The sequence below is a fragment of the Strix aluco genome, chromosome 16 (genome assembly GCF_031877795.1).
Source record: "Strix aluco isolate bStrAlu1 chromosome 16, bStrAlu1.hap1, whole genome shotgun sequence".
NCBI classification, from domain to species: Eukaryota; Metazoa; Chordata; class Aves; order Strigiformes; family Strigidae; genus Strix; species Strix aluco.
The window spans coordinates 21563341-21590577 of record NC_133946.1 but is presented as its reverse complement, the minus strand read 5'-3'; the positions used below and the strand labels follow the sequence as shown (position 1 = coordinate 21590577).

Sequence of the window (27237 nt, the reverse complement as noted above, 5' to 3'; positions counted from 1 at the left end):
TGTTTTCAACCACAGCCCTGTAGCCTTTGTTTAGAGCATCAATGAAGAGCGGGGAACAAGCAACACTTATCAACAAAATTTATGGGAGTTTGGAAGCAGCTGCAAAAAAACTTTCTAAGTCTCTTACCTTTACTGGCATCTGGTAGAGGCGTTTTGTTAAATTAGGGCTATAACGAAGCAACCAAACTGGCTCACACTCCAGTAGCACCTCAGGAGCCAGCGGTCTGCCTGGGCTACGTGTTCTCTATAGGATGGCAGTTGAGTCAGAGCATGGAGAACCACCATGGATGGTAACCAGGACAGATGTAAAACTATGCAGTGCTGTGAACATGGTATTGCAACACTTCTGGCCTCAGACAGGCTGCAACTGGCAGGTGGCATAAAATACAGACGGTGGATGTATGATGGTACAGCACAACCACTCCAGCTGTCGTACCCTGGCTTTGTTACAGCATAAAGCAAGGTGATACAGGAGGGGATGGCACACCGTGACTCACAGCCACACAAGTGGTCTCTCTGCAAGAGCCCAACCGTAAATACATGCAGATCCTATTTCTCCCTCAGCCCCTAAATAATGAGAATCTGCTACATCTCCACCAGTTTGAGTAAGAAAAAGCTGGTCTTGAAAAGCTGGGCACCACCAACTGCTGGCCAAATCACCTGCTTTGCTTTGCAGAGGGGGAAGGCAATGGAAGGAAATCACTGCTCAAAGCAGTCAAAGAAACAAAAGGCAGAGCTGTTAACAGAAGTACTAAAATGACACTCAAAGTGCATCCTGTCAGCTCAGGGCACTTAGGAGAAAGGCAGTGCCAAAGCCAACATCTGCCTCTTTCCATAAATAACTGAACCCACAGGGAGCTGTGGGATGGACCATGGCTCCCACTGGAGATGGTGCCTTCCGCCAAAAACCAAAGTGCTCTGCAGTAGCCTCTCATCTGGATGGGGAACAGCTTGGTTCCCCAGCTGAGGTGCAGATTTGCAGCAACAAACAACACTGTTACCTCCTGGCCCAACCTCTGGATCAACAACAGTAGCACCTTCGTAACCTGGACATCTTGAAGACCACCTCCATCAACTCAGAGCTCACACGTGACACTGAGCAGTCACTACCAGGCAAGGACAGGACAGCGATGACTTGTCAAGGTCAGTGTAACAGTAACAAGTCCTCGTCCTCCCTCTCCTCTGGTTGCCATTTCCAAGGGGTCAGCTCCCACGGGTCTGCAATGTGACTTACAGCCGAGCTGTGGGGGGGAGGATGCAGCAAACAGCAAGGACTTTGTCCTTTGGCAGCCACCTGGGCCTCCATCACAGCTGCCTCTGCTGACATACCATGTGTAGATGCAAAAATAAACCAAATTTGAGATGTGCTCAGAAAGTCAGAGCTGTGTATCAGCTTGTTTCCCATAGGCTTGGACAACTGCTCAAAATGTTCTCGGTCACATGGTAATTCCAAAATCATGCCTCCTCTTTTTTGTTGTTATTTTCATCAGCGAGTTAACCCTATACAGACTGAAGTGACCTGCTGCAGCTTCTACAGATTGCAGCACCTGAAAATACTGGCAGCTAATGGTCCACTGGCACAGCAAAGCTTCTGCACAAACCCTGCAAAGCCATCCCACCCAGAAAGCGTTTCCAAGATTACTCTCCCTCCACCAGCTTCTTAACCTCTGGAAGCAATTATTTCCTCCAGTCACCTGTTACAAGGGTTTCATTATTTCTGTGGGGAGCTCCCACACATCACGGGTGAGAGGTGGGAAGAAGAGAGCAGCCACTTTTGGCCAGAAGGTCTGAGGCAGCAAGGTCCCATCTCTGGGGGGCCTCTCCAGCAGATTTACATGGCAGTGCAAGAAGGGTGTCTGCCCAAGCTAGAAGTTACAGGGCTGTCACTGGAGAGAAGGCTGTGGAAGCCAGCAGCAGTGGATTTTTAGATTCTACATTTGATAAAGAGGAGAAAACACTACCATTTGATGTAAAGACACCCATATGCCAGGGGGAAAGACAGGCACGAGTAAAACTGAATGTGAACCTGGTTGTTCCATAAATAATGGAATTAATGGAAATCAAAAGGTTGATAATGCTGGACAATACAGAAGGGGAGAGACTCATGCAGTAGCCCAGTTATATTCAGTCCTAGAGCAAACTGTGTAACATTAACACAGCCATTCAGGAAAGGTTTCCACTCAAGAGTTGAGGCCAGGCTACACTTTATGTCCGTATGTCACTACATGGAGCACCAGGACTCGGTGCTGTGGGCAGCCGGACTTCTGGACCTCACCTTAAAGCACTTCAGAGGCTCAAGAGCAGGCTAAGCTAGTTGTGGAGACATAGTCCGACTGTAAAGCAGCAGGAGCCCTGGGACACACTCCAAAACCAGCTCTGACACACCACAGGGTGCTCTTAATGCTCAGCTGATCGGCTCCCACTCTCTACAATATTCCCACCACTCTGACACAACCTCTTGGTCACATCATGCTGCTGTCAGCTATAGTGGTGTGAAACTGCAGCTGTGACAACATTGGTGGCTCTCAGCCTTATATGGGATATAGGAGTAACTGAGAAGATGATCCCCTTCCTTGAAAAAAAAAAAAATAGTTTCACCTATTTTAAAAGGAAGAAGAGGTTGAGATTATCCTAGGATTTACTCCAAGATGAAATGGGATTTTGCATTGCTCGGACAGTGGGCATTCTTCATCTCAGACCATGCAAATACTCAGAACCAGGGCTCTGGCTGATTGAAGGATATGGGGTTTTGCTTGCATAAACAGAAGAAGCAAAAAAATTTCTGTACCTATGTGCAATGAAACTCAAAAAGTCCGTTTAAACCTGCCAGCCTTGTGTCCAGGCTCACAGGTGACACTGGAAGGGAGATTCAGCTGTGGTATCCGTCCAGGTTATATGAAGAGATTGGTATGTCTGTGATCAAACGGGTTGAATTTGGCCTCCTTTCCACAGAGGACCACTTCATTTCTCAGGTCAATATGTGAACTGAGAGTGCTCTGATATCCTTTGTTAACCTCCATACGCTACGTGTAAGCTGTGCCCTTACTCATAATTATCGATAGCTCTCAACAGTGTAAGGACACTTATGAAGTGCCCTTAATTTATAGCCCTTGCAGCAGAGCCCAGCTTTAGGCAGCCTCTCGCTCTGTCAGGAGCCCACAGAAATGCTTTTTGCAACAAACTCGCAGCCTCACTAGAAACCTGGTGTTTTCTCTCGGCACATCAAGCCAGCTGATGCAGGGACCTCAGCCAGGGAGGAGAAGGAAGGGAGGTTCTCAGCTATCGCTTACCAGCGGCTCAAGGGTGAACACATCGTCGGAGAAAAGCATGGAGTCTCCTTGCGCCTTTGCCCGCTGGTTCTGGGAGGGGCGGGAGAGAAGAGAACGGCATTCTCGGAGAGCGGGCTCCACCTTGCACTCCCTCAGACAACGATCCATCTCGTCCTCTTTCTGCCTCTGCAGCCTGCAGCCACGGGGAGAGACAAACCAAGCAGATAATTTAATGAGCAACATATTTGCAGAGACTCGTGTGAGCGCAGGGGCAGCAAAGCGCTCGGGGAGGAACAGCAGCAGCTCAGCAAGGGGCTGACCCCAAGCCGCGGGGTCCACATGGATCAGATTATCACTTGCTGTTCGCTGGCACGGCACGTAGTTTTACTCCATGCTTACAAGCTCAGAAGAGGTTTCTGAAAGCCAGCAGCCCTCGAGAGCCTCCTGGCTCAAAGTCTCTGCCACAACTGATGGAGAATCCACCAACAACCCCAACTGGCTTTTCCTACCACAGAGCTGCCTGGGGGAGGCAGATCAAGATGAAGGAGCACCCACTGCAGGGCTTCACTGGCAAGGGGAGACACAGCTGGGTTTCAGCTGCAGGCTACTGGCATCACTCTTTTCTTCCCCTTTGGACCTGCAGGGATAAGCAAGCTAAATGTGCTTTCTGTGCCCTATACTGCCTTCCACCAGAGGATCCCAGAGCACTGTAAAAGCAAACCAATGAATTCAGGCATCGCATCCTTTTGGTGAAACCAATGGCTTTATATGCATGGAAACAGAGGCCCTGAGAGGGGAAGGGACTTTGCCTAGCATCACCCACTAAAGAAGTCTGGACCAGCATCTCTGAATCCAAACCCTTACATCTAGCCTTGAACCACCTTATCTTTTTCCTCTTTTTGGCCATCTCTGTAGGGCTTTGACACAGTTAATCTCTCCCTTACTTGGTAGCTGTAGCAGAAATCATTCTAGTGTTTAAAGATCACAACCAAGAGATAAGGGAGCACGGCTACAGAGCAGTTGCTTCCTAGCTGGCATATCGCTGTCCCCTCTGCATGCTCCAGTCCCTGGCCATGAAGAACCAGCAGGTGACAACTCTGGGGGGATGAGTGGAAGGCTCCATGTGTAGCAGATCGAGGCAATGTAGTATAAACAGGATAGCAATCATCACCCAGCTAAATTCAAATACAGTTCAAAAGGAAATACAGTCATGGACGTTACTAGATGTACACAGACAGAGCCTCGGGCCAAGGCTGGCACCAGCACCAAAACCACTTGCTTTGGCTCGCTCCCCCTGCAGTGCAGTGGGAAATGTTTCTCCATGGCTGACCTACAGTGCTGCACGTGAGGAGGGCTTCCAGCCACCGATGGGCAACCCTCAACTCAACCTGCATCAACGGACAATAATTCCACCATTACATCCCAGAAAGTCCTGCAGGAGGGAGACAGAGCAAACCCCTGGATAGACCTTCTAATGATCCAGGTCTTCTGGGGTCACAGCCCAGAGCAGGGTCCTGCACTGCCTCCTCTCATGGAAAAAGTCCTCTCTGCTCTGAGATCTCAAAAGCTTCTCTGACAGCAGGACAGTGGCCTTGGAGCTATGACCATCCCTGAGGTTGCAAGTAGGAGGAAAAAAACATCCTGATCAGACTCTAGGACATAATCTGGCATGAGATCAGATGTAATTGGAAAAGAATCAGGTTGAAGTGAACTGTGGGGAAACCTGGTTGCCTCTGAGGGGAAAGAGGATCACTCAGGGTCCAATCTGAGACAGGCAGGCGAGAGGAGAGCGGTAAAGGAATGGTCCAGGCAAGTGCCCAGAGAAGGTAATGAGATTTTCTTTTAACACACTGAGCTTGCATGGAAGTCACACACTGTGTAATTAAAAATAGACAACAGTGGAAAACTAGTTTTGGCCTTCAAGGCATTTTTGACCTAATTATGTTGATCTTTATTGGCTCAGAAGCCCTTAAAAAGTGCTCCAGTTTAAGGCAGTTTCCTGATCAGCTATGAGCTAACTCCTATACACCTACATCCATGCAAGTCTGAAAAGTCCCACAAGGGTTCCCTTAATCACTCAAACTTTTAAGTGTCACTTCCAGTTCATCTCCCCGGGCTATAAGTGTTTCTCTGCTGCCTGAAACGGGAATTTCAAAGCTTCACCACAGACACCCTTTGAAGAACCTGCCCCATCTCTCAGCACCATGAAGACACAGGCTGCTGCAGCCCAAATGCGCTCTGTCCTGTGCTGCCCTACCTTCCCTGCAGAACCCTTCACCTCCGAATTCTCCCCAGTCTCTGAGGAATGGTAGAAATACCTCGTTGTGCTGGAAACCGGGACAGTGCAAGGCAATTCAACATCCTACAGCAGGATGGCCTCAACTTGCTGGGCCAACGAAGCACTTTACCCGCACATTACTGGAGAAGGAGCCTGACACCTTATCAAAGCTGGAGTGGAAGAAGCTGCAGTGAATATCGTAACAGTTATGCTCCCTGCAGCTATGTTAAGTGCTGCTACTCAGTGCAGTCCCGGGTAACGAGTGCTGACACTCTCCTCAGCCTCATGGACCCTCCATAGCCAGGGGTCTCTGGACCTCAGTGGTTTGGTGCTCCCACAAAGCAAATTTGCTCTCTGAGGAAATCCAGTCACTGCAATCAGCCTTTCCTCCCCAAAACACCATCCTCAGCTGGAGTATGGATGGAGCTGGAATGGGAGGCACTGAGCTCCAGGGACACGTAACCTGATGCCCTAGATGGTTTACTTGTCCTAAACCATTCAATGCACCAACACCCCTTGAGGCCATACGTTAGTTTTACCCTTGGGCAGTGTATCTTACTGAAATGAATCTTTGGAACAAACCTCAGCTTCTGATAATCTTCCTCTTCCTGAGTAACAAAAGCCTTCCACTGGAAATGGACTATGATTTCACTCCGATTGTGGATGACCACAGATCTGTGGTTTGACAGCGTGAGGTAAGTCTTCTCAACTGTCAGGGAGCTCCTGGCCAGCCTGATGTTGACATCTACAGCTGCTCCATAAAGGCTTGTGTGAATATCTTCACCTGGAAAAAAGCAAAGGGGAGTCTTTGCTCATCTCACTTGCTGATGGAAGTACGAGGAACAAAGCAAGCCACCAGTAACAGAAGAAATTGTTACAGCTTTTAGCTGTATTAGCAGTTCCACAGATCAGCACATTTATCACATCCTGACAGCTGCCCGTGTACAGAATGAGGATGTCCTGGGCACCACCGTCAGCACCTTATTTCTGGGTGTGTTTGTAGAGATTTATCCCCAAGGTCACAGTATTTACAGTGAGATTTTTCAGATGTGCTCAGGTGGCCTTTGGGTTGCCATCTCAATCAAGTCACAGGCAATTCTGCATCCAAGTCATTCGGGTGACTCTGAGGAGTCCCACCTCAGTCAGGGCTTGCCCAGTGTTGTGTCTCTCCTGACCCCTTGTTGCTGACAAGCAAAGATGCCTGGGGGCACGTGGGCAGGAAAGGGAGGTTCAGAGGAACAAGTGACAGCCCAGGGCAGGATGGGACACAGAAGAGAGCTTCACTGTGTTGTAGAAGCAGCGCCCTCACTTGCTGTGGGTTTGTGAAGACATGTCAAAACGAGACTGATGGGGCATGGCCCACCCCAACCTGCCCATTACAGTCCTGCAAGCCCATTTCCTCAGCCGGGACCCTGTTGCTTATGCCTGAGTCTGCAAGTCTACGCTGCATCTTCCCAAGCCATCCAACGACCAGAGCGAAGGCATCTGTGCTTTCCACCTCAGACCCAGCTGAAGAGGAGAGTGTCCCGGGCTGTGCACATCAACTGACTAACGACTGGAGCCTTGCTGGAGTACCTGCCAGCACGTCACCCTCCCGAACAGACTCCCACCACAGGCTCCCTCATTTCCAGAGCTTCAAACCTTCCTTCTTCCCAGCCAAGTAACTCCTGGGAGTCAAATGAGCTCAAACTTCAGTACCAAGCCCACTCTTCCTCTTGCAGGCAAGTGTTTCCCAGGTGAGATGCAAACAGCAAACATCAGACATGCTCTCTAGAAATGGCATTTCTGTGGAGTGGTGCTTAAAGCCTCAGAGCCAGCCCCCACGGACAAGTGCAGCAACCCGGCCATAGCCTGGAGAGCATCCTGATGCAAAGGCAGAGCCTCCTCCTCACTGCACAGGTCACAGCAAGGCAGCCAGCAAACGGACCTGCCTTTAAACGGCTACCGTGCAACAACACAGGGAGAGAGCTGGATGTATGCTGGGTGGACTCCTGAAATCCTAAGCCAGACACAACACAGCAGAATCACATTCATTCCAGGGAAAAAAAAAAAAAAGGAGTCCCCTCTTTTGGGGGGACACTGGGGAATGAAGCAAGACTCACCCTTAAACCAGTAGATCTCTAGAGTCATTCACTCATCTCCACACAACGAGAATTCAGCCTTCATGCCTGTATAGCCTCAATTTCTCTGCTCTTAAGGGAGTCTGGAGTGGTAGGGATTTGTGGCCAGAGATGAGTTACATTGCGAGGACAGCAGCAATGTTTACAATGACTGGATAATCTGCTTTCTATAATGGACAACTTGGCATACAGAAATAACTGATGTTCAGGAGGGTTACAGAGGTGGGTATGCTTTATAAGCATTGCCTCTCCCTCCACTGAGTCCTTGGCATATATTGGCAAGCAAAGGAGCCAGGAGCCAAGAAATGGGAGACATGCACAGTGCTTCGAGCTCAGGTTTATGGAAACACAAGCCAGCGCTCTACAACGATCAAGATGACAAACTACTGCAAAATAAACACCATGAAAACTATCATCGTCTCACTGTCTAAACCCATGGCCACATGTGTCTTGAAATACTGGGTATAGTTCTGATCTCAAAAAACAAGCTGAAGCATTTGAAGCTAAATAGAGAAGGGCAGAAGGAACAATTAAAAGTATGAAGCAGCTTTTATAAGAAGATTGAATAGGACTCCTCATCCTAGAAATCATATGGGAGATAGATGGGAGAGGTTTGTAAAAGCATGAATGGCCTGGGAAACGTGAATAAGGAAAAATTGGTCACTATTTGTCATAAAACAGGAACCTGAGGGCCTGAAATAATGTTATTAGTCAGAAATTACACAAAAGTGGTAGTACTTTTCCAGGGAGAATTCCTTCCTTTGGAACACACTGCCACAGGAGGCTGTAGAGGCTAACAGCTGTAAATCCAGAGAGCAACTGGACAAATTCTTTGAAGATAAAGCCATCAGAAGCTATTAAGCAGCGATGAGAATAAAGCCTCCAGCACAGAAAAATGCTAACTCTAGAGCCCACGAGGGAGAAAGCATATGCACTGCCTGTTTCCACACAATTGGCTAAACATCCCCTATTGCTGCTCTCCCGGGGAGGAGCTGGGGACGCAGCCACCCCTGCGCTCCTGGCTGCAGGCACCCAGGACTCTTCTGAAGGCTGGAGGGTTTGCCGGAGCACCTTCTACCACAGAGAGCATTCGGCATCGTTCTGAATACATAAACCCACAAATCTCTGGGTCCAGGAGAGCGTGCACAGCTGCCAGAGAGTCAGGAGGAAGCCACGGATCTGTCTGCCAGGCCGATGAGCTGACACAGAGAGCGGACCTGCCAGGGTCGGCCATGGGCGGCTGCAGGCTTCATGTCTTGGTGTCAAATTAGATGTGACATTTCATTTAAGACTCTTGGCTGTTTAATAGATAAGTTTTTTAAAAAAACCCTCTGTACTGTAACAGTGACGGAGCACTAGGTATTTCACTTGACAGGGTAATGTCCATGGTTGTGGTTTGGGATGCCTGGCTGCCATGAAAGCACATTTACTGAATCTAGATGTGTCTGCCCTATCGTTATTTACACAACATGAGCTTATTACAGGCTGTCAACTCTCTCATTCTTACATGTTTTTGATACATTTCCTACAGGTGGCAGGACACAGCTTTCTCTCTGCAACCTGAACAAAGCAATGCCTGAACTTGAAATTAAAAGCTAGACTTTTTATAGAGCAGTAGAGCAGATGCTTTGGGTTGTGCACTCCTGAGCGATGCTCTTTGACACAGCAGAAACACCACTGTGTTTTATCCCAGCATCCATCTGCGTGACTACGGACACAGGTATCTGAGCACACCATGATAACTTTTCACTATCTTGAAGTAAGAAATCTAGCATTGGGTCATACTCTGTGGGGCTCCTGTTGTGCAGGGAAACAGACAAAGAGAGAATTTACAGAACAGCTAAAACATCTTTCTGAATTCTTCTAATACTACATGATCATCCTGGTGCAAGGGGGAATAATTTTCAGAGCAGTACAAACTGTTCTTAAACAGAAAGACAGATTTTGTTTAGCCTGAAAGTATAGCTCAATGAATGGATGAGCAAACCCTTGCACAAGATTTCAAAACAAATTTCAGGTTTTATGAAGAACGCTTTCCTAGTATTCAACAGCTGGTACTTTCCTTCATTGATTACTGCTCTAAACATTAGGAAGCTGGTACCCAGATTGATTGGACTGAACAGAAACAAAACAGCACCCTGATGCATTTTGTCTTCACCAAGACATATTCTTCCTCTATCCCTGTGTCTCCCTCTCTGCTGAATTTGGATTTTAAATCTTTTTAGGAGTGAATGACAGTCAAATTTGGAATATTTAGGTAGCATGGAAAGCAAGTGTAATTTCATTTGCCCAGTCTGTCAGAAGACAGTGCCTTGCTCTCATCTCTTCTATGAACGCAGCTGGAGAGAGACAGGTCCTGCTGCTTTTTCACTGAAAATACAAGCAAGCAATGAAAGCAGAGCTCTTCACTCAAAAGGATGTTACTGTACCCCCATATCGACCTATGATAAGTAATTCTTTTGCTCCTGCTACTATCATACCCAGCTGCCTCCACTGCCGGCATATCCTTGTTTTTCAAACAGCGTGCAGAGGTCTCTGTTACCACTTCACCGCCGGAGAAGCGAGTCACTTCACCAGGCTAAGTGATCTCTGGAAAGCTGGAGAAGTCACCTACAGCCTGATCCAGCCCCCCCACCATGTGGTTTTTGCTGCGTCTCCCACAGAGCTACCACTAGATCAGAGTCAGGAGCACTGCTCTGAGCTGTTTCGCTGTTGGGAAGCTAATGGCTTCACCTAAAAGATGCACCGAGTCTCTGCCGGCCTGAGAAAGGCCGTCTGTCCGTCCCCACGCTTGTATTTCCAGCCCTAGAGCAAAACGCAGAGCAGCGACAGTCATTTGTAAGTGCTTCTCCGAGGTGGTGTTCAGGAGCTGCCTTCAGACATCATTAAACCATCACGTTATTTACTCCAGACCTCGTTTATAAACCTCACCACTAAATCACTGCTGCTGCTAACACAGGTGTTTCCAAAGAACCATTCCCAGGCTACAACAAAGCTCAGAGCATCCTCGTCATTACTGTGGCCACAGGTATTGCTGTAACGGTCAGAGTCCCCAGCACGGCCCCGGCCTCGGCAAAGCACCCACTGAGCCCACGCAGCACAGTGCAAGAAGAGGGTCTCTACCCCAGAGGCCCTGCAAGGAGCCGTAAGACAACAGATGGGGATGGAAAGGGAGGTGGAAAGCAGTGACCAGCCAGCAGTGCTCCACAGGACAGGCTGCAGGCTCTTCAGACAGCTCTCCTGCACGTTAAGTCATCTCCTCTGCAGTCAGGCTCTCGCTGTGCATCCTTCTGTGACCGAGCACCCACAGCATTCCCCATCACCCCTCTGCACTGTGCTTAGGAAGAACTGTTTGCCTCGTTCCAGGATGAAATACTCCAGCACAGGAATATCTGGGAGCCAGCACGGAGGCTTTGTCCTGCCCAGCATGAAGGAGCTTCGCAGAATGTATTGAAAAGGACGATGAAACCGTCGGATGATGAAAGACCACTGCCGCATACCCAGGATGCCACGGGCTATTTTTAACCATTATTGCTACTACAGTAACGATACGCTGGGGTACCTGACTGGCTGAAACATTGCTTTTGGCCATGGGGAAAATGGTGCAGGAACTTTCATTCCGATTGCCTGGCAAAGACATGCCCAATAGACCACCTAATAAATCAGTGACCCTTCAAGCTGCTCTTCTGCTTCTCAGCAGATGCTGATCGATCCACAAGGAAAGGAGGCTAATGAATGGTCAGTTCTGCCCTGAAACACATCCCCCGGTAATGACACTTCAGAACATGTCAGTGATTTCCACTGATGATAGAGTAGACAAGCTGCGGTCAAGGGTGTCCTGCAAAGAGATGAAAACCACATTCTTCCAGAAATCTTTCATGTGCTAAAAATGGGGTATGCAGCGTCACGCAGAAGTCTGTTTCTGTGCATGCCTGAGGATGAACAAAACAGCCAGAAGGAGATTTTTAACTTCCAAGTGACCCTCCTAGTACATACACCCCAGTCTGTGCTCACACAGTCAACTCCATGGGTTGCTGAGCAGGGTTTTTGTTCAGAGGGGTGTTATGGAGTTGTGGAGCTACAAAGCTGTGCAAAGAAACCTCAAGCAAATGAAGCACAAACGTAATTCCCCTTCATCTACCCTCAAAGTGACAGATCATCTCTCTTGAAACACAAGGCCCTGGAGAGGGGCCATACTCTGCAAGGAGCAGAATGGCCTTATCTAAAACAGTATAAGAAAAATTCATTATTACAAGCAGTTCTAGAAGAGGGGAACAAAGACAGGAAACAGTTGTTACCTATTAGCTGTTTTGACAGAAATGAACACTTTGGAGACCAACTAGACTCACCCATCAATCTAAGTGATTTGAACTATAAAAGCCTATAACCAATCAGTTGTATAAAGTATTAGTTACCAATCCTCGGTCTGTTGCAGTGCTGCTACTATTAAGATGCAAAGACAACATAGAATTGCACAAACTCCTATTTACACCTCTTTTGCCTACAATATATGACTCCCTCCACTCACTTTGAAGCAGATGTACAAGAACATAAAAGTCTGACAGAAACCAGCTACACTGCCGGGAATTCTCACAAGCGAAGGGAAGAAAGCACAACGTGCACTCACCACCTACGACAGGCAGAAAGAAAAATCCCTTTGCAAAGTTTTTAAATGCCTGATAGCCCAAGGAAAATCTAGAGAAGCCTCTTGTACAGCATCAGTCTGGCTTACACCTTGGGATAACACGGGAAACAAGATCTTCTTTAAAAACTCACAGAACAATGTAAGTTTCTAACCATGTGCCAGCACTAAACACAAATAAAAAAGAATTACATCGGTTAGCGCACTACAGGGAAGCTTTGGATTCAAAAGGGGCTGCTGCTTAGGAAGTGGAAGATTTCCCCACCTCTTAGCACTTGTGAGCAGCTACTATAAATCTGCCTGGTGTGGAAGGAATGGAGAAGTGCATGAAGATGAACAACTGCGGACTGGAGTGGCAGTGGCACACAGCGGTGGCCGTCAGAAGCTCACGGTCTGTTGCCATGAATTTAGCTCAACAGTAACTTAACGCTACTCACGGCAACGTCAGAGCCCCTGTAAACACTGGCACAAGACTAAGATTAAAACCAGAAAATGTTTTCGGTATTCCCACCCTGGTATCCTGCACAATACAAGGACGACTCAAGTATGTAACGAGGTAGAGAGTTTGCTCAGACAAGTACTGAGCCTCCTCCATTCTGGCTGAAGTCAGTGCAAATTGAGAACACTCAGCAACTTGTTTGAGTGATCTCAGGAATGGAAAATGCAGCACAACAAGGGCTAAACCTCAGTTAAACCCTGCTGCCTGTCCACATGCCTCAGTGGATTTACAAAGGAGAAAAAAGAGAAAGGAAAAGGCTTGATCCAGAGACTACATCAAGAGGATTTTCATTTCATTTTCAAACAAGTTCCTGGAAGCCACTGATTGCAATGCCAGCCTTGCAAGACAGATGACAAGACCCTTGGTCGAAAGGGGGTTCTTAAAGGAAAGAGAACAGAGCTCTGCAAGGGTGGTGGTTTTCTCCAAAGCCTACACAAAACCACAGATGACTATCACAGCAAGGCAGTGCTTTTCTCGGATGCTTTATCCTTGTGGGTAGCTGAGATGTTCAGAGGTGCTGGCACGTCCACGCTACAGTTACTTATTCAACCTCAAACAGCAGTAAACAACCAGGGCTGGGATTTCATGAGTTTCCTGCATGTGTACAGGACCACTAATACACCGCCAAGCCCTTGCATGGGTGGCATCATTTACCAAGTAAGCCGGTTCAGCCAAAACCAGCACCAATTTTACCTGAAGAAAGGGATTCAGCATCCCGACACGTTTACATTCCCAGCTGGAGTATGAGCTGGGATTTTTCACACCCAGACCCATGTACATGGGGGAAATGGAGGAGTTTGGACATGTAAAGCAGTGAAGGTCAAATTTTCATTGTAAATCATTATGCTCTTAGCAGCAAAGACATTTTCTTCACACTCACCTGTAAAGTTTGTAGCAACACGACTACCACCACATAGACAGTCTATCCAGGGGACAACACCTGTGCTCCTAACCAGGACAGTCTAAAGGACACACAATTCTAATCAACCAAATAGCAGGCAAAGGGAAGAGCTCCATGTCTGCTTAAGCAATGCTAGGGACAGATTTGACTCAAGTTCAGCAAAAACTAAACCCACGCAACATGCACCTGATCCTGCGTCAGTCACACTAACAACAGTGTGATTCACTGAGAACTGCTGCCACTTGTGAGCAAGTCAATACAGACACACAGTAAAGCGAGGAAAATGCCTCCCAACACCCTACACTGATATTTTGCTCTTAGTGCCTCTGTTTCATAAGAAACAGTCTGTTGGTGGCTCTGAAAGAGCAACCCAGCTGCTTTCTGTATGCGAGTCACAGGGAGTCTGACTTAGCGCAGGACAAATCAGCCAGGGCTCGCCCCGCCAGGTTGGGCAACATTGTCTGCTGCTCTGCACTACACCTGCAACAAGCAGCTTTTAAGACTGATTAAATGTTTCAGTTTCACTTCAGCAATTAATCTCAGCAGCCTTTTACTTAATTGTATGCTTCAAAGTTTGAGAGACAATCCCTTAATCATTCCTTGCTCTCCTTCTCAGTCTGTGGTTTATTGAAAAATAACTGCAGCGCTGTACTGACAGGCAGGAACGAATCCTGCCTTCATCTCCCAGGTGGCTGCACCATGTTCCGGGGAGGTTGCCTATCCCAGAGCCAGCAGATAGTTTGGTCCCTGTGGCCTATCCATGAAAATCACTTTTGCAAAGATTAACCATGGAGGAATCAGGTGTTTCAGTAAGAACAAGACTCAGGTTTTCAAAGCAAGCTGTGAAGATCCTGGCCCTGGATTCTTCACTTGGACTGTTCATTTCACATGGTATAAACCCCACAGCCCTAACCTCTAGTGTAGTTAGCCCTGATCTAACCCAGAAAAAGATCTGTCCCTCTGAAGTTTATCCTATAGGTTCCCTATATGCATACAAATGAGGCACCTTTTGTCGTTCTCTGAAATTTCAGTAGTTCTGTCAAGACAGTGTTACCCAAACCAATGAGCTTCTCTGAGTGAGCACAAACCATTCTCTGTGAATGTGTCATTGACTGAAAAACATTAAACAAAGCTGTGATAACTCAGAAGCCTACAAAGAGCATTTGGAAGATATAGGAGCATTTCTAGAACTTCTACAAACTCAAGACAATAAAATGCTCATTGCTGGGCTAAAGCATCACAGCAGCACCCAGGTGAGGACATCACACTTCCCAGGACCGAAGTTCAGGAACAGGGACAAAACAAACCTCTCTTTCAGGCAAGAGAAAATGCACACCAAATGCATTCAGGCAACTGAGGAAGTGTCTCGACCAGCATCACAAGATACCTCTGCTGAACCAAGGCAGACAGAAGCATTTTAACATCACACCTTTTTCTTGAGTTTTTCCCACTTACTCTTAAGTGACTTATAAAGCTGACAGCATTTCTGTGGCCTGAGCTTGGCTTCTCGTACCCTAGTATAAATTTTATACCTATCTCGGGAGGCAGCGAGCGCTCCCTGCCAAACCCCAAGAGCCCTCAAGTCCTGGCTGCTTCAGTCCTGATGCTGTGAAGTGTGGGATGTAGGTGGGTAGAGGGCAACATAAAAAAAGGGTCTGTGGCAAGACAACGGAGAAGCAGTACAGGGGACAGAGGTGTGTAAGAGACAGGGGGCATTTAGAGAGAGTCCGACAGAGACACGCATTCCCCACGTTACACTTCAAACAGAGCACTGTCTAGGAATAACACTTCACACCTGCATGTGCACACTGCAATGGAGAATCAAGGTTCCTCCTTCCTCCACTCAGCAACTCCCAGCAAAACAGCCTGCCAAAAATCTCATTCCTGCTTGAGGGGATCCACTTTAACAACCCCCTAAACACCAACTATTTGTCACTTTTTCCCTGAGGTAAAGGACAGGGGAGGCACACCTGGAGAGGGAATTAAGGTGGCTGCGACAACGGGAAATGATGGTAGATGACTGTCACGGGGGGCGTGCTGGGTGGAGAACACCGTGCTGACACCAGGGATGGACCAGCACACAGCCACACAGGACACACAGAACAGACTCAGCCTTTGCCCCTTATCTGCTCCCTTCTAAGCACTGAAACGTGCAGAGGTTTTGAAAGAAAAGCTTTTAGAAGTAGTTTGCAAAGCAAGTTTAACATTATTCTGCTTAGAAAGGGCTCTGTTCTGAAGGATGCAGAGAGCGTGCACCACGCAGTGCCCAGCACTTACCTGTGTCATAGTGAACTACCAGGGAACCGGAATGATCCCCGGTCTTCAGCGGGTGAAACTCCACTGTTACTTGCATGGCATCACCAATCCCAAGAGTCCCGATGGAGGGATCCACAGAGAAGGGGCTGCAACGCAGAGAAAGAGACACATCAGGGCTACTGTGGGCGATTCGGGGACTATACTCCTTTTGCAGTCTGCTCCACTTCAGCTCACTTGTGCAAGCAAGAAGCAAACAAGCCACAGTCAGTAGAAAAAAACAGAACACAGAGGATCAGAAATGGCTCTACTGACTCTCACTTCTGAAGAGATCCAGCTCTACGAACATCCTGTGGTGTCAAACGACCTCATCTCCCCCATACTCTGCATCCGCTTCTCTGCAGGGAGGCTCAGGAGTCCGACCGCTAGCAATACAGCCAGAGGATGGGTTTTGAGGAGCACAGAGATGGTGAGAGCTATCTGCCTGCACAACTTGACACTGACTTCCTCAGGAATCTGTCTTTCCCTGCCACATATAAACTCCACCTCAAGAGATGCAAATGTCAGGGCATTACCTGTCCCAGTGAGACTGCAGCCTAGGAATCAGACAGGGAGGATAAGTGTCTTTCTGGAAGACCGGAGAATAATTATGGTTTAATCTGCAGAATTCATTTTTTTACCTTGAAAACATCCTAGTTTAGCCTAAGAAAGGGCACGTTTCATCGGCATTACAATGAAAGCTGCTCTAAGAAAAGGAACAATCAGGAAAAGATGAATAAGTGCAAACGCAGATTAGAGCGATACAACGACATGGAAACAAGACACGGAAGGAGGATCCCATTTACATCCTGAACCATTAAACCCCCAGCTACATGAAGTGCCATTACCAGGAGCACGTCAAGGCGAGTTTAACAGGAGGTTTTCTGTGTATTCACAAGCACTGCAATCTGGGACTCTGGGTTGCAATCCAAGCTCAATAACTGTTTGCTTGGCCCACCAGGCAAATTCTGTGCAATACGTTGGAAATAATTATGAAAATGTGTTGGGGTACTTTGGATTTAATATGAGCAATTATGATTTGTCACCGGGTGGCTGACAGACACAAAACTCAGTGCTTTAATGCAAAGGGACAAGTCAGGTGAAACATGCTTCTGCAGCTGGGCTTCGTGGCTCTTCTACAGCCCCACTTAGAAAACAAAAGTTATTGGTTTTAGTGCTTTGCTGGTGGTCAATTTGTCACCTTAAAAACATGTTCTGGAGAGTTTTACCATGATTAGAGAACGCAACACACACAAAAAATACTGAGAACAACTGGAGCCATGCGCAAGCTGAACTTTGTTCATGTAAGTAGTGACAGCTGATGAAATTGCTGGAGTTTCTGCTCATTAAGGAGATATCGCTGCAATTAGGGGCCTGACCTGCTCCCATTACAACCAGCGAGAGCATTGCCACCGAAGCACGGGGCCTGCAATGTTTGTGTGCTGGACCTGAGACTCTGGAGAGAGCGGAGGAAAGACAAGGCACCACCAGCCTCAGAACTGGGCTGTTCTACACGGTCCTGCATCCGCACTGATGGTTAAGCCAGGACTGCTGCAGGTCTCTGCCAGGGCTTGGGTGGGGTCATTGCCTGGTGTGGGAAAGGCAGAGATTTTGGTTTTTTCCTTTTTTTTTTTTTTGTTTCAGAAATGTTGCCAGAACAGAAAAGCTGCCAGTTAAGGGGGATCCCGGGCAACACTTCAGCACTACCTCCCATCCCATCACCTTCCTACTCCTTCCCCATGTCTACATACTCCTGCCCTCAGATGGATGGGATAGGATGGGAAGAACACTCCTGAAGATATCTTCATCTCTTCAAATTATCAGAAGAAGAGGATCCAACCAAGTTCAGGACTCAGTTCTCAGGACTGAGAAACAGAGCACAGATCAGACACTGCATGTCCTACATCCCACCCCATGCTGTACCCACAAGACAACTCTCTTACTGCTGTAGCAGGAGCTCGTTATTCCTCACATGGACCTGGTTCTCCAAGACCCAAAGATGCAAGCTCCATGGTTAAACTTAACTCCCCTGAATTTCAGTCACCGTCACTAAGCTGTTGTCTGCAGCCTACAGATAAGAAGAGATGCTAAGGAGACATCCCTGACACATTGTCATAGCCAAATGAAAACCACTGCCGAGAGATGACGCTAGCGGGATAGACGTTGGCTTTTTATCCATTAAGTGTGAGCTGTTCTTTAGGATAATTCTCATCCTGTTAGATCTACCCTTCTAATGAATCACTACTGCTCCTGAAAGACACGAAAGATAAGGTTTGGAGGTTTTTTAATAGCTCGTTTTCTTCTGACATGCTTTTTAACTACGTGCATTTGTAGGTTTGCTTTGTTGTACGAAATCTAAACTTTCACAAGTCCAGATCTCCCAATGGCACCTTGCAGTCCCCAGCTTGTATAAACTTATCTAGCCACACCAATGTAGGAGAGACCTGCCCATTAGTACTTGCCAAGATCTTGCCTGTTATTGCCCTTCAGAAAGAAAGCAACACTAGATTTGTAAGCAATTTCATAATGATATATTTTGGCATTTACATCTTGCTTACTTTCACCATCTTGACAGTTGGGCATCCCATGATGATACCAAAGGCCAAATACTCCTGACAGAATTGAGAAACACGACTGACAAGTGAACAAAGCTGGCAGTTCTGTGGCCCAGGCTCTCAAACCACCATGCCACCTGTTCTCCTGCAACCACACCTTTGGCACATGCAGTGTGCAAGGAGGCTGCAATACACTTCAAGTGCCGTGGCGTGTTTATCTTCTGCAGCCAACCTTTCTCTGGTCTACTGGTGCATTATACAATCATTTGAGTTTGGGAGAATTGATTTCATTACAAGCTACCTCCACACCCAAGGAAGACAGTAAAATTACTGGTGATTGAATTGCCTCTTCTGTCCACTAAGATCTATTGCAGGAAAAAAACCAAAGGTCGTTTAATCTTAGCATATATTAGTTTTTAGTAATGGTATAACAGCCAAAGTCAAGCAGTATAACTATTCCAGTAAACCCAGTCTGCTACAGTCAAAGCATCCAAGACTCCATCTCTGTGCTGAGAAATCCTGTGTGGAGTCAGCATCTCGCAAGCTCTGTATTTCCCTCTTTCACTGCACCTAGGCTCTACTTTCATGTCCTTGGATGGTCTTTGCACGTCCTATGGTAACTGGCCAATCTCACGCCTCCAGGTAGCGTATGAGTACTACAGGGAGGGATGCAAGGGGGCTCGAGGCACTGTGCCTCGCAGGATAATTTCCTGAGCTTTCAGAGCTTGGTGGGGACATTCCTAAATGGATCTTATCTCGGATTGATCCCCTCTAGCCCCATAGCATGGCATAGCATGTCAGCAATGTCAGGAAAAGGCAGTGCTGCACTGAGATCTGCTTCCAGACACCATTTTCAAGTGGAATGTACTGGAATGACATTTATCTCTGTGAATGTCATGGAGCAGAAACTCATTGTCCTGCCTTAACAATGCGACAACACGAAGAGACTTTCTCTATTTATACTATTCTTATTTTTTATTACCATGCTATGCAGTTAAGAGCTGGGTATGGACATGCAGAGGGAGGAGAGGCACAAAGCCAGACTGCATAACAGGGAGTGCTTTGGTGGTTTTCTCCCTTCATGAAAAAGTGGTCAAAATGCAGCCATGCTTCTGGTAGAAACCATGGCAAGGGAGAGCTCCGAACGGGGAACAGCAGAAGGATGCTGAATTGGCCCCATGGCTTCACTTAAGAGCTCTTCCCTGGAGGGAAATGCACAACAGAAAACATCAAAGCCTTTAGATAAATGAGTAACAGGCAGGGAACGTCATCATGAAGTGACCAGATGCAAGAGCTGAGCTCTCAGTACTGAGGGGAAAGGTTAGGATTGGAGATGGGCTGAAAAATGCACTGAAGGTGAAGGCAAACAGGTTATGCTTGGTGCCACAGAGAAGGAAATCCAGAGAAAAGCTGCAAGGAAACACGATATGAGCAGCACGATGGACTAGGAAATGGTGGCATCTGCAGCTGACTTGTGAATGGGCAAGAGCCTGAATATGCTCAGGCCAGAAAACACAAGTTTAAATTGTTTAGATAGAGAATAAAGGATACAGAGGTCACCTGACGGATCTAAGCTTAGACAGATCTCTCACTCCCTTCTACACCACTAATCATCCTCCTCCTCCTCTCACATGCAAGCATGTGTTTTTAAATACTCTTTTAAGAGTATTTAAAAAGAAATCTGAACGAAAGTCAGGGCAACTTAATTAGAATAAAATGCTACTTACATTCAAAGATTTAAATCTGTTTGAAATTTCAAAGTGGCTTTCAAAAGTTCATAATGAAATGGAAGAGATGGCAGATGCCCTCAGCTGACAAAGGAAATCATACCAGCTTTCCATCCCTGTACACATGCAACCCAGTTGTTCAGAATATTTTTTTGTGTAGTTTGAAATAAAACGTTTGCAATGCTTCCCATTTCTTTATTGCAAATCAGGACCAAAATATTTAATTGCTGAAGTTCAGAAACTCTTAAAATCCATATCAAGCAGGATTCGACATGTGCTGTATCACTCAATAGAAGAGCTGGAGAGTACATTGCAAAAATATGCTAGACTTTTACTGAGTATTTATTTTGGTGGCAACAACTAGATCTGGAGATCCCAGAGGAAAACTGTGCAGTGATTTACAAGTTCCTGTCTACGTGTTTCCACAGGGAAAAGAAGCAGCCTCCTTAAATAGCATCCTAGAAGCCTGCTTAAATACCTTGCCAGGCTTTGGTGGAAGCTCCTCTTGAACCCTCACGTTTCACAAGAGAAAAGTAAAGAGCAGCCTTTTGAGCCCTGTTTTCCTGGAGAAGAAGTTGAAGCAACTCAGGTGCACCAAGTCAGACCACTGGTCTTTGCTGCATTCTTGACCTCAGCTCCTACACCAAGACCTCTGGGACCAAGCAACTCACCACGAATTATCAGCCAATTGAACCAGTCTCCCTGCAGCTGCACCACCCCCTCCCATTCAGCAAACTGGGAAACCGGTGACTGTCTTCTGAGACCAAAAGGAGCAGGACAGGCTGTCCACAACACAACTCATGTCAGGCATTTGATTCGGGACCACCGTAACACCACGTGCTTGCAGCCTCCCAGAGCATGGGTGTCTTTGGCCGACACTGGTATGTAACTGTTTCAGAAGGTACTCAGGATCAGGAGGTTGTGAGCTGGATCCCTACAGATTCCAGCACTCTCCAGGAAATCTGGGAGAGATAAAGCTCTAGAAGAAAAGGCCCCCAACCCATGCACCAGACACTTGCTGCATCTTTTGCCTGTGCCCTCATTAGCATGTTGCTTTGGGGCTGTGGTGCAGTTTTGAAGCCAGTGTCTGCTCATCTCCACCTAAAAGCTCATTCTGCTTAATATTTGGTCCCAGGGACCAGACCAAACCTACTGGAAAACAAAGTTCCTGGACCACACAGTGTTCTTGTCAGGGCCTCAATACCAATTGCTTTGATCTACGATCTCTAATGGCACTTGCAATTTGGTGGTTTTCTCCCTTCATGAAAAAGTGGTCATGAAAAAGCTGCTGGTAAATTCTTAAATGTCTCTCTCACCAGCTCACAGCTTGCCCATTTCTTGACACCGCGTTTGGTCTACAGGAACCGAGCTCCCAGAGCTGTCTCCTGCCACGCAGCATCTTACACAGCCCACGGGCAGCCAGGTTGCCTTCCTTCATTTGCTCTTTCAATCTAACAGAACCACTCTTGCGAGATGCTGTGTTGGAGACACCCCTGCAGTACAAAACCTCGCTGCAGCACGCAGAGTTTTATCAAAGGTTGCGTCACGCTTAAACACTATAAGCAACAGCAAACCCCACGTGTCCTGCCCGTTTCCAGCTACGGCTGCAATACAGCAGCTCAGATGCTCTGGTTCCGTGTTGTTACCAACCATGTTATCATGCAACAGTGTTTTGCACAAAGAAGACGAGCTCCTTTACCTCTCAGTGCTGATGCGGTAGCGAGCCTCCCGGTTACCGACGTTGCGAACCAGCAGAGTTTTCTGGGAGCTGTACTTGACTGGACAGACGGAGAAGTTCAGCTGGTCAGGGAAGTCCAGGATAGCTCGGGCACCGATAGCTCGGATTGGCACAATAAACTTTTCCCTTTCTGTGATGCAGGTGAGCTGGTAGAAATAATCCTGCAGGGAAAGAAACAATCTCAGCACAGTGCATTCAGTACCATCCCATGGCAGAAGAAAAACTGCTGTTTTCTATGACTCTAACAGTAGCATCCAGCAATGTCAAAGGACTTTTTACCTTAGTGACCTTTCATTCCTGCAGCGTGACTTGAACAGGGCTGTTAACTTGCAAAGAAGAAACAATCCCATTGATTCACCTGCTTTCACAGCAGGCTGGCAGAACCAGACAAAATTATCTGATACTTTGATTCGGAGGCACCAAAATAGAGCAATTTCATGTAAGGGATTACAGCAGTAACAAGAACCCGCTTCGATCACCACTACAGATGATCAAAGGCTCCACTAAGCACCCAGTTGTGCCACAGCACTAACTCCAATCCCAGCAACGCAGCGACCTCACTGACGCTGGCCAGGGGACGCTCAGGTGCATTTTCAAAAGGACTTTGCCACATGCTTGACCAACACTCAGTCGTCGGTGAAATATTTAACAAGCTGGACAAGGGAATTGTTCTAATGTCAGGTGAGTGCAGGGTAAGTGTGTATTTCCCACCCCTTCCCAGAGCATTATAGGGACAAGGCTGGGGACACACACCCTTAAAAAGCTATCTGATCTATCTCCCCACCCCAGAACTGGCTCAGCTCTACACCCAAACTATTCTTGCAAGATGTCTGACAAGTACTTAAAAGCACTAACAATTCCACCCCTGCCCTCAGCAGCCTATTCCAGCTCTACCCTAGACTTAAGAGTTATTCCTGTGTCTAATCTCAGTTTCCCTTTCCAGCTCACCTAGCCTCAGGGGACGTGGGAAATAGCTTTGCTTCCTCTCTGCTGCAGGGTTGATGCCTTGTTAGCATGCCTGACTGAGGCAGGTGGTAGCAGGAGCTGCAGATGGGAGACACTGGGACAGCCCTGCCACAGCAAACTCAGCTGTGCTACTCCCCAGCATAGGCTTGTTCACAAAAGAGACAGACAGTCCCCCCAGCTGTCTGGCCTTCAGCAGTAGGAAGGCAAATCAAATCACCAAAATCATTTTACTGTAGGGAGGAGCAGATCCATCTCCAGATGGACGGTGTGGCATCGCAGTGCTGCAAGTATCCCCTTGCCCCCGCTGAAATCACCGGTAAAACTGTTGCAGCAGGGCCAGGAGCCATTACTTCCAGCAGCTCTCTTAGCCATGAGTTGATGGAAGCTCTGCATCTTATCACTCACTTGCTGTCCTGATCTTTTTTCCTCAGTGCTTTGAAGTCGTCTGATATTTTTATCATTGTTGAAGCAGCAAGCAGATAATTTGATTTAGGAATTGCACACAACAAACTCTCTTAACCAGAACAGATTCAGATTCCTCTGTGCTTGGGTCTTGCTCTCCCACACCCGCCCCCCTCCAAGCCTGGAAGGGCCCTACGGCAGCCAGAGGAGGCACAGACACAGAGCTACTGCTTTAACACAACAACTAACACCCAGCGCTACCCACCAGCTGGGGTTTAAGGTTGCTGTAACAGATGCTGTCACAGCCAAGATGTAAAAAGAATAAAGAAAGATCTTTCTCTCTAGACATATCAAATATTCACACTGGACCTTGCAGAAGGGCTTTTGCTTCTTGTATTTGGAAAGTAAAATACCAGGAAGGAAACTGCAGCAAACGACCTACAGAACTGAATATCACATTTCAGGAGAGCCTTTAATCTTCAGCAAGCCTTTCTGAATTAGCAATTTTGTACTCAATCCTGCAGCCTAAGCCATCTAAAATAAAAGGTACGGGCAGCCCATGTGAATTTAAAGCACCTACTATCTGGGTACTTCACATCCTGGACTATTTAGATCCTCAGAAACTGCATTAGCAAATGAAGAATACTATTTACTTTGTTGTTGTTGTTACTGTGGCCACACTACTGTAACAAAGGCACTGTAAATCCACTTGAAAGCTGCCTGCCTTGTTAAATCTTGGCATGCCATATTTACTTCTCTCTCCCAGATGCCAGGTTGACAGAGGATGATGCGAGGAGTTCAGATCAGCAGGGAGATAAAGAAAAAAGAAACTTCAACCGTTGGAAGTATTTAAGGAAAATAATAGGAAACCATTTTCAAGTCACTGTCATTGCTAAGGAGCAAGTGGATCCACAGCAATGTACAGAAGAGCCCAAGGAATAAATGCCTCCCCCAGGTGTAACCCCCCCAGAAGCAAGCACATGCCACCTTCCCAGCTCTGGGGCCGGGAGGGGCACTGGGACTGCCTGCCCCAGGAAAGGGACTTCTCCAGGTACACGAAGGCAAGGCTAAAGCAACGAGGATTTGGCCACAGAGACAACCACGACCCTTGAGAGAGCAAGTTGCCTCTCGCCATTCATGCACATGCACGTTGCGTGCCGAGCCCCCTCTCCAGGGATGCCCTGGGACGCTGCATCCTGTACAAGGCTGGACTCAGCTCTTCAGAGTGCCCTGACCCTTCAGCCACACTCTGTGACCCACCAGAATGGGACCTTGCACCAAGCTGAACGCAGCCTCAGGCCAAACGAAGGGAAAGCCAAGGGAAGAGGGGTGCCAGGCAGAAGCTGGCTGTTCAGGCTGCTGTGAACCCACAGTCCCGTGAGCTTTTGCAAGCTGAATCACCCTCCCTCGGGAGGAGATACAGGCTGCAGTTCTCCACTGCAGCACTGCCCTGCGTTACCAGCTCGGCTAGGCACTTGCTTACAGTCTGCGGGTACAGCTGGAACCAGTTTACAGCCTTGTTTTACTTTGCAACTGCAAACCCTTAGACGGTTTCAAACCAGGTTTCTAAATAAGCATGCCTGGGTGAGAGAGGGGTTGCATCACTTCCATGCTTTAAAGATTGTTTTTACACCCACCAGGTTCAGTCTACAGATTTTCATGAAAATACAACTTCATCCTTCCTACAACTCCTCTCCCAGTTTCAAGGAAAACACCTCCCACTGTACAATGGTTCCTCTTCTCTTATTCACCTTCGAGAAGCAATAAGTTACAAGCTCTGGCCTGCAAAGTATCACCACTGGCATTTGAATTCGCACCCAATGAAATTAAAGAACTGCTTGTGTCTCAGAGGTGTCATTTCAGGCTCTTTGCAAACGCAGGCTAACATTAATTACTGTCACAGTGACAGCAACCCTAACTGCCCAGTACACCAGCAAACGCAGGTGTCGGTTTTGCTGCGTAACCAATCCTAAACACTTCACTGAACTCCTTGCAGCAGACAACTGCAAAGAAGAGATCCTTGTAGCACGAGGCAACATAGCAAGTCAAGCAGGGAAAGCTCCCTGCTGAAACCAGGATATCATAAAGGCTGGGAAATAAGGGCCATGAAAAGAGAGGAGAGACTGGAGGGTGAAGACAGCTTCCCATGAGAAGGGGTGGCCCTTCTCCTGCCTTCCTCAGCCACCAATTCACAGGAGGCTTTGAAATCGGTCACTTTGCTCCAGGTTCATTTTGCACAGGGCCATTTGCCTTGATTTTCTGCCCCTTTCCTCCCTGCAAAAGTCATCTTAAAAGTGTACTTGGAATAGCTTCTGTGTGCTACCAAACATCTAACAGCGCCCGACTGAATTTTAATTTCAGTAATGCAATAACTCATCAGCCTGTCATATTTCATATTAATGAGCATTAATTCAGTCTCCACTGAGCATCAGTAATGAATTTGGCAAACCTTACAGACTGAACTTGTACTGCTTGAATATATTGTATTGCTACAGCGAAAAGAGCGAGAGGACAAACAGAATAAGCTGTGCTATGTATTTATATGCTTCTTGCTTCCTTCTTCCTTTAAGATAATCTATTAATAAGCCAAAGGACACCCACAAATGTATTCCTGTCTATTGCCAGTCAGTTCCACAATGGTTTCCAATTAGACAGAGACTGTCAGACCATAATGCAAGGACACCCGAACACAGGGTGGCACGAGAACACCCACACCGTGCAGCTGAAGCCCTAAAACAGAAATGTGTACATCAGAAGCAGCAAGAGTAACTAATTGGAAACGTTGCCCAACAGAAAAATTAGCATTTCTTATTTCTAAGGTAAGTGCCAATAAACAGAGAGACATGTCAGCTATTTATTTACTTTCTGACAGTCCAATCCTGTGGCACATTCCCAAATGACTGCAAGAAAATAGGATACTGCTCATTTTTCAAGCAAGCGCTCCATGGCACATGGCATTTCAGCCACTAACAACTCACACGGTCCTTTTATTTAGGGCTTAGCCGCAATTTTACTCCCTTGAATCAGGAGTGACTTCGCTGAAGTCAGACTGACCCCGGGGAAGAACAGATTCAAACCAACTCCACAGCAGGAGGACTGCCCAGCCCTGGCAGAGGGGCTTGTACCTGCGTCCCAGCTCACTGGGTGATCCACCATCCCTGCAGATGATGGAGCAGCAGAGGGGCAGAGGCTGTTCAAAGGCAGCACTCGTAAGCCTTCCACAACTACACACAGGTACTCTGCATGCAAGCCACTGCAAGTCCAACGCAGGTGAGTCTACAGAGCCATTTCCCAAAGCCTCTTTGCTAAGGGGTTTTCGAGGTGCCGTGCACCTCCTGACTGCACTAGTGACACATTTCAAGCTGAGCTACAGTGCTCTGGTACTTCGCTGGCCCACACTCCATCAAGTACGAGACAAAATGTTCAATTCGTACAAAATTCTGACTCTGCTGTATAAATCCCCACGTGCTCCTCGCTGAGCAGCATGCATCCCTCTGCCCATGCCCTGCACAACCCCCAGTGCAGCAGAAACCACCGGAGTGTCACTGGAGCTGTGCACAGGACCTCTCGCTGGCAGAGCTCCCTGCTCCATGCACTCACCAGTTCAAGGGCAAGACAAGGGACAAAGTATTGGACATCGGTGTTCTTGAGGGTTCTCTCACCCTACCTGTATTTGTGGTGATGTTCACGTGTTGCTCTGCTGACTCTCTAAACTTGAAGAGCAGCACTTTGCCCTTCATGGGCACCAATTTACCTCTGCCACCCCCAAAAAGAACACTAATTAATATGAATAAATCACATTTTGAAGGCACCGGTGTACTTTTCAAAACTTGCTTCAATTAGATTAA

The 27237-nt window shown here is 47.4% G+C and overlaps 1 protein-coding gene across 1 annotated transcript in view; it reads right to left on the bottom strand.

Moving 5' to 3' along the window:
• LOC141930634 (hydrocephalus-inducing protein homolog) overlaps positions 1 to 27237 on the bottom strand; it is a 70346-nt gene that overhangs the window by 35792 nt on the left and 7317 nt on the right. The window contains exons 5-9 of the mRNA XM_074841785.1: positions 21983 to 22182; positions 15987 to 16111; positions 6130 to 6331; positions 5818 to 5829; positions 3291 to 3462 (exon numbers count right to left, since the gene is read on the bottom strand). Of these exons, the coding sequence (XP_074697886.1) occupies positions 3291 to 3462; positions 5818 to 5829; positions 6130 to 6331; positions 15987 to 16111; positions 21983 to 22182 (711 nt within the window). The remainder of the gene's footprint in view (positions 1 to 3290; positions 3463 to 5817; positions 5830 to 6129; positions 6332 to 15986; positions 16112 to 21982; positions 22183 to 27237) is intronic.